The sequence below is a fragment of the Bicyclus anynana genome, chromosome 16 (assembly GCF_947172395.1).
Source record: "Bicyclus anynana chromosome 16, ilBicAnyn1.1, whole genome shotgun sequence".
NCBI lineage: Eukaryota > Metazoa > Arthropoda > Insecta > Lepidoptera > Nymphalidae > Bicyclus > Bicyclus anynana.
In genome coordinates, this window is record NC_069098.1 from 11322550 (window position 1) to 11330449 (window position 7900).

Genomic DNA, 7900 nt, shown 5'->3' on the forward strand with positions numbered 1-7900 from the left:
GTGCCATAAGCTAAAATTTATCCCCATATTCTTACGGGAGCGGGAACTAAGCGTGAAACCGCGGGGCATCAGCTAGTTAGTGATGTAGTAGTGTCTGTACAACACAATGACATACAAGAAATACGTTTATTAAAAATCATAAGCAAACTTTTGTAAGAAAATAATTTTGCGACAATTTGCGACTTTGCACAGTTTACGACATCCGTCTTACTTTAATTTTTGTTACCAAATCTACACCAATTTTCTTCCGGATTACTGTGCATCTGTCTTCATTATTGCTTCCTGGCTAAAATAATCGCTATCTGCAACGTAACGAAGATTAATCGTTGTCGTAGCTCACTGTTATATAAGGTTACATAACATGTTATACAGAAAAGTTTTCCTTCAGGTGGAAAGCTATTTGCTACCACTACGTGAGGAGAAAACGCCAAGTCACGAGATACCGAAACGGTGACGCATACACTACCACACAGGTGAGGTTCATTAGTAGAATTAATATAACTAAACCACATTCATTTGTATTTATATCACTAATTAACGGAGGCTTACAACTTTGTTCCTGGTACTTGTGCTATTTGTCATCATCATCATCACCATCATCATCATCATCATCATCATTACAATCACCAATTATTATCATTATCATCATATATCATTTGGAACGACAAGCACTGCACTTTTCATCTACCCAGCAAGGATAATACTGTATTGATTTATCTTTTCGATCCCTCCTGAAATGATACACAGCAGATAATATAATATGCACTTCTAAAACAGGTAGGTACTCATGTCAAATAAAACATTACTAAGTAGCTTGCCATAAATAAAATAATTATAAGCTTAAGACAAAACTATTCAATACTCGTTGTATTCCGTGATTTCAACCACTAGATTCCGAGTTTCGTGAATCTGTATGCAAGCCTATTTACTATTCCAAACTAAAATAACTCAGTGCCAAATGTCATTCATATCAGTTAAGCTTTTATGGTGCGATTGGAATTCATTCAAACTGTCGCATTTATAATTTAACTTTAAATATTTGTTGGTTAGATTAGGTACTGAATTATTTATATTACAAAGTACTGGGGACTGAGGAGATAGTTTCTTACATAGCTCTTTCTTTGGCAAACATATTGTAGGCGGAAGAGGTCGTTAGTGCTCGATGGTTGTTTTTAGCTATGAAAATCTCGAGTTAGGCTTATTTTTGGGTTGGGTGTATGTCATAAATCATAAATCATTTTATTGCCAGAATGTGGTCATATACAGATATTGTTACATTTTAATGTTCCTACACAATCCGCCTCATAGGCGTGCAAGCCGAGTACATTATTATAATTTTTATTTACTAATATTAGAACTGTCAATCATTTATAATGTCATTTCATAAATTAAAGTCATATAACAAACATAATAAAATAAAATTAAACGAAAGTAATATTGTCAAAACATTAAGTATACATTTACATGTTATTAATATAAAATAATTTGTCATTAAGGAACTCTGCTACTGTGTAATATCCTTTATTTAAGAGTCATTTTACACACAGCCACTAATAATTTGATAATTTTGTTTACTCTACGTTCTTTCATTGAATGAACACGGTTCATTGTCCTCTGCATTGACTCGTACGATCGATTTTACATGTTGATTCAACACAATAGGTAGGGGAAACGTTCGTTACTACACGATTAAATACGAGTAATTTGCACGAAATATTTTTTTTGTATTTTATATTTAAGTCTCTTTTGCTCCTCATACGACATCCTAACTGATGTTATAAATTCGAATGTCATTTATGATTAACTGAATTCGTAATTTTGTCGCACAAAAAAGGGGGAAAAAGATATTTTTCATCCAGATGAAAATACCTACTACTAGATAGTTATAAGTAGATATTACAATATATCAAACCCTAGATCTCTCGGACTTTTTCCCGGACTTTGGCCTCTTAATCATAAAGGAATTAGGGCTTAAAACTAATATATACTAATACAGACGAAAAAACCATAGAACTAACAAATTAAAATCTGTTGTTTGTTTTTAACGATAACAAACGAATATAATATACTCGTAAATAAAAGTTTTTCAGACGTAAACTTAATAAGAAAAGCCAGCTTACAATGACAAAGACCTGTTGCCATCATTTATCCACTCTGTACCTAGTAGGTTTGCGTGTATTCTCAGCTCTCCCTAGGGGATTATAAGCTACTATAAAATGCATAGTTTGTTGAGTATATAATCTTACTTTGTTTTAGTCTTCCTAGCGCATTATCATGACCTGCTTTTGTTGTTGTAAAGTTATCTATATTTATAAGATCTATGACAGCAACTACTATTTATTTGTCTATATCATAATCCAAATATGATATCTTAATTGATTTGTGCGCTTTAGCGTACTGCATATTTTCTTAAAAAAAACTTGCCTAAGTATAATTCGTTCAGATTATCTTAAAAATCAACAGGCCCCAGCCTGCCTGTATCAATCAAGAGGCAGGGTGCAACGAGAGCAGGTAAGGCTGGCTTTGGCTACTGAGCTCGAATTCAAAATATTTACATCCATGTTGCAAACTTTACCAAAAGATTTCTAAGTTCATTACCAAAAGATGGCTCTTTCAATAACTGATTACGGAAACCTTCTCTTAACTACAATTATAATAATCTCATCCATGTTTACAATTCTCGAAAAATTAATGAACTCCGTGCTTTTGCAAAGTAGCTATGCCAATCCCACAAAGCCTGCTTTTCCATTGGCACACCAAAAATAATAAAAACGCTTCAAGAGCACGGTTCAGTAATTAGATGTCCAAGCCAGATGTGTGATTATAATCATCAGCATGGAAACAGCTTTTAGTACTACTGATTCATTTTTAAAAGCTTCTTTTTTTCTAAGGTGTACTACGAAAGAGTGAATACTCACAGTGCCAGCACATCATTCGCACACGCCTGCTGTGGTCAAAGAGATGCATCTAGAAACCTCGTTCTGGATACCAATACTCCCATCACTAAAGTGCGCTTTAGCAAAGGATTCGCTTTCGCCAACATCGAAGCAGCTAGTGGTAAGAATAACAATCTATGTCTTAGACCAAGCGTTACAAAATCTACATCTTGATTATTTTCTATTTCATTTGACACAACAACAAAATAATTTTTACTGATTTTGACTTCTTACACTTGATTATTGTCTTGTTATTCTTAATAGGCTTTATTATTGATTACTTTTTCTTATATTTTGGGAATATAATTATTTTATTGTTTTAGAATTTGAAGACCAAAGATCAAGATTTTTCGCAGAACATGAACGATTCGATGATTTTATGGAAATGCGTGAAGGATTAGATTTAATAGGAGTTAGTTCTTTTAAAGAATACATGGTAGCATACAGGTATGAAATAAAATTTTAAAGAATTCAAAATATATAATTGCATTTAAAAGAAAATTTAAAGTGTATTTAAAATACTCTTTATTTTTAGGGATACTGATCGGTGTGCTTGGTACTCTTCTCAGTTACTTTTTTGGACGCTTTCCTGCCTTCTTCTGTCCTGGCCTCTCAGGATTATAATAGAATGTAATACAGCGTATGTACATTATACGGTAAGCTGAAGTCTGCATTATCATTGTCACCAACATTAAGTAGTAGTTAAATTGCGCAGACCTCCTTTTTTTTGTAGTAGAAGTGAAATAAAGGTATTCTTATCAATTAAAATGAAGGAGGTCATTTAAAATTGATAACTTGAGGGTACAAGATTTAAGAGTTATTATCTAATTTCTTAATCCAGATACTTACGACAAAGGTAAGTTAAGTTAAATAAGTTCCAAAAGGACCAACCATATCAATAATTTTTGTAATGCTACACTGAATAATCCAGCAACCTACCAACTATCCAACTATGAAATATCTAAACAAAAACAAATACTTTCAACAGAGCTTTACGTAATTTATATTGTCAATTTAGATTTCTAGTAAAAATAAATAAGACATAACCTTTGTCCGCAGATAACAAAAATTTTTGGTACAAACTACGAATTAGATCCTAGTCGACAGTTAGATTTAGAAACCCATTTGTCGGATACTTTACCACCTGTTCCTGCAACGAACTACGCATGGGCACTGGCTGACGAACAAAGTGCAGTTCTGTGTTCCGCTGCAAGACCACCACGTACCCTTCCATTGTCACACGCATCTACTGTAGATAGTCTTGAGTTATTCGCAGCCATTCGAGGCAATTGTGCAATAGTACCATCGTACTCAGAAGCTATGCGTATCGATGCTGCTCTTAGAGAAGATCCAGCCGAAAATATTTCTGATGCTGGAGTGTTAATAGATATGGAAACAGAAGAAAGACCAAACCGACCAACTATAAAAGCAGCATCATTCGATGAACCACCAAGAAGGCCAAGAATTAAAATTGCCAGTACTCATTCTAGTTTTAACATCGCTGGTAGCGCTAGATCTCATGACGCAAAAATACAAAATAGAAGGTCCTGGGCAGGCGTTCTAACATCAGCTCGAAGTGCAAGACAAATCTTAGAAGATTTCACAAATAATTCTGTTAACTACCAACCTATACCAGAAACACAGATAACAAGAAATGGAGAAAACACGATTTATTTCTCAAGAGAACTATCACCTACTTGTTCGAGAGATCCATTTGGAGGGAGAGCACAAACAACGCCGATAGATGAGCCGCCGCCATCCTACGAGGAAGCTTTAAAGTTGCCAGCGTTAAAAAAGTTGACCAGATCCATCACCGGGACAGATTTAGCAGGTCCTAGGAGAGCATTTTTAAAAGATGTCTTGTCTAATAGAAGATCTTGCTTAGAGGGTGTTGGTGTTTTAGCAGGGACTAAAGTCGTTAGATTACCGTACAGTGAGTCAGGTGAAGAAACGCCTCTATAGCGCTTTTATTTTCGAAGACTTTTATGGTGCAATAAATTTTTTTATTTAATATAATTCCTTCATGATAGGCGATACATAAAATAATAGAGGCCACACAAAGTGAGATAATAATATAAGGTGTTAACTGTAAGCTTTGGAATTGTTATGCGCTAAAGAGCTTGCCCGGTTCTAATTTTATAACAAGTAAGTGACAAACGCAAAAGACTTGGAATTGATTGAATACAACTTTTTAAATGAAATGACTTACATTTTATCTAAATAAAAACTGTAATCGTCCAAATATTTTGTTAAGTTAGAGTAGATAGCCTAATGAAAACAAAGAATATGCACAATGTTATTATTGTTTGGTAATTAATTACCTAGAAGTACTTTTTTATAATCCTACTTACTTACTAGGGAAACCAAATAGCATTGATTATTGTAAATTTGTAAATTTTTTGCTTACTGCTTAAAACTCTCGTAAAATATCTAGTCATAATTACTGTTACTAAATGTATTATTTTTAAATTATTAAGTAGACTGATATTTTTCTAGCCTCTTAGTCCCAGAGTTAGGTAGACTTTTTTGGATATTCAGGCACCGTAAAATCTTGTACAAATGCTTACCCAAAAAATGTCTAAAGGCTTGTGTACTTTTTTATTCCCTTTCAATACTACAGTTCCTTAATAAAGTTGTTTTACTTTGTGTTTGCTACTGCTCGTATTATTGTAACATATACATGGTAATTTTAGGCCAGTGCCTTGTATTAAATCTAGTATTAGGCTAACAGTCAATATTTCTCTCTGTACTTTGGGATTGTAAAATAAATGTAACTTTGCTTTATTTAGTTAGAGCTTTACACAAGACTAATTCTGTTTTGATTTTATTTCTATTTATCGATGGTTAGTTGGTAAATAAAGAACATTTTTTTTATCTTTTTTCAATTTTATTATTTCCCATATTAATAATACCACTGCTACGAGTACGTACTCGTAGATACGATTATTATATTAGCTGCGTTGTAATTTAGATGCTTTAGATACCTCACATTATTTTAAAATCTTTACTAAACATTTTTAATGTCTATGGTGCACAATTTCCTAAAAAACTAACGATTAGATTAAGTCGTTACTTTGTTATTACTTATTGTCTACCTAATTATACATTGCCAAAAGTGATATTAACATCTAGTTCAATTAATTTAGTGACTATTTAATATTTGATAAACGGGCTTTTTAATGTTGTAAATGTTGTCGGAAATAATTTAGTTTTATAACTTGACTTGTGTAATATAACGAATAAAAACACTAGTACAAGAGCCAAACAGCCATAAATAATAGAATAGTTATTAAAAAGACATGTCCCAGTTTTGTGTGGAGACTGGTAATTCTTCCGAGTGTAAGTAAGCAGTACTTATTTTTATATTAAAGAACATAACAATATATCCTTTAAAACTTAAGGTTTTGAAGCACTAGAATTTTTTCAGTCCATACATACAATGTATGACCTCCGTGTACTTGAGCTTGTTATATGCGTTTTTAAGGCAATTGAAGGTTTTAAATTGCTTGTACATTTTGAATAATTATAGCTCAATTCAGGACATGTCCTTTAATACCCATCTATTCTATTAAACTATACATTTCGGTAATGTTTCAAAACATTAGCTGTCCAACAAAATACGTTATTTTGTACAAGTCAACATTCTCATAGCTATATGTAAATAGATCTAGGTATAAAAAGATTAAATTGTATGTTGATAAGTGCCAATGAACTACATAGAGATTGAAATTAGGTATACAAAAATGAGATGACACAAAATATTTGGAGTTTTTGTAAATTCTAAATGTCAATTATAAATAAATAGGCCGCTAACTGACAAACAACTGTGTTTAATCTGAAGCAAAGATTTTCTTAAACCATTAAGTATAATTATTATTTAAGTCGTATATACTTCATGTTCTTTTTCCACCATCCCCCAGGGAAAATAATGTATATATTAAAAAGTCCAAGATACGTCTTCAATGATATTATTTACTCCTATGCTTGCTTGACATAGTCGTTTGTCAGTCCGCAAGTACCTAAACGAATGAGAAAGGTGAAAATATAGTTTAACGCCTATTTAAAAAAATCACCTAAACTTGAATTTTTGTCAAATTCCATTGTGATGTCAAATTCCACTGTGAGGAATAATTAATTGTAGCCTACAAAAACTTTAAATGAAAAGTATGTGTAACACGCTTTTAATTATTATTTACTTAAAGCAACAACTATTTTACAGCTCTTAATGTAAGATAGTTACACTATTTATAAATAAAATATTTTCAATTGTAAATTATTGGTGGACAGAAAATGTTTATTATTTTCAATAAACGTTATGAATAACGATCGTATTTTCAATTTTCCACGACATGAAAAAATGGTCTTGTAGTTGATAGGAAAACCGTGTTGATGGGAAGATAAAAAACTTCATGATCTCTTGGTCTATAAATTTTGATTTCACCTTGATACCGAAACGAGAAAATTGGGCATGAAACTTTTGCTAACTCGTTACTGTACTATATCCCGTTGACGGGCACAAGGTTTCACGATTTATTATACAAGTTTAAACAAGATTACTAAGTCACCAAAATATATGAACACGTGAAGGTTATTTACTGAAATTTAGAGTACTATTGAGCCGTGATAGCCCAGTGGATATGACCTCTGCCTGTGATTTAAAAAGCGTGGGCTCTTAATCCGTTCCAGGGCATGCATCTCTAACTTTTCATTCATGTGCTTTTTAAGAAATTAATCACGTGTCTCAAACGGCGAAGGAAAAACATCGTGAGTAAACCAGTATACCTACCTGTGAATTTTCTTAATTATTTAGGTGCGTGCAGTCTGCCAATACGCATCGGGCCAGCGTGGTAGACCTAACCTAAGCCCTATCTTTCTGAGAGAAGACTCGTGCTCAACAGTGAGCCGAATTTGAGTTGTTAATAATGATGATGATGAGTATATCACCTTACTTCAACGTTTATAGT

At 32.7% G+C, this 7900-nt stretch overlaps 1 protein-coding gene across 2 annotated transcripts in view; it reads left to right on the forward strand.

Annotated features, from left to right (window-relative positions):
• The window catches only part of LOC112055869 (transmembrane protein 151B-like), a 39712-nt gene extending 32452 nt beyond the window's left edge, over positions 1-7260 (forward strand). For both annotated transcript variants that reach the window (XM_052886126.1, XM_052886127.1), the window contains 5 exons: positions 389-473; positions 2892-3057; positions 3260-3383; positions 3472-3592; positions 3996-7260. In XM_052886126.1, the coding sequence (XP_052742086.1) occupies positions 389-473; positions 2892-3057; positions 3260-3383; positions 3472-3592; positions 3996-4898 (1399 nt within the window). In that variant the 3' untranslated portion in view covers positions 4899-7260. The remainder of the gene's footprint in view (positions 1-388; positions 474-2891; positions 3058-3259; positions 3384-3471; positions 3593-3995) is intronic.
• The last annotated feature ends 640 nt before the right edge of the window (positions 7261-7900 follow it).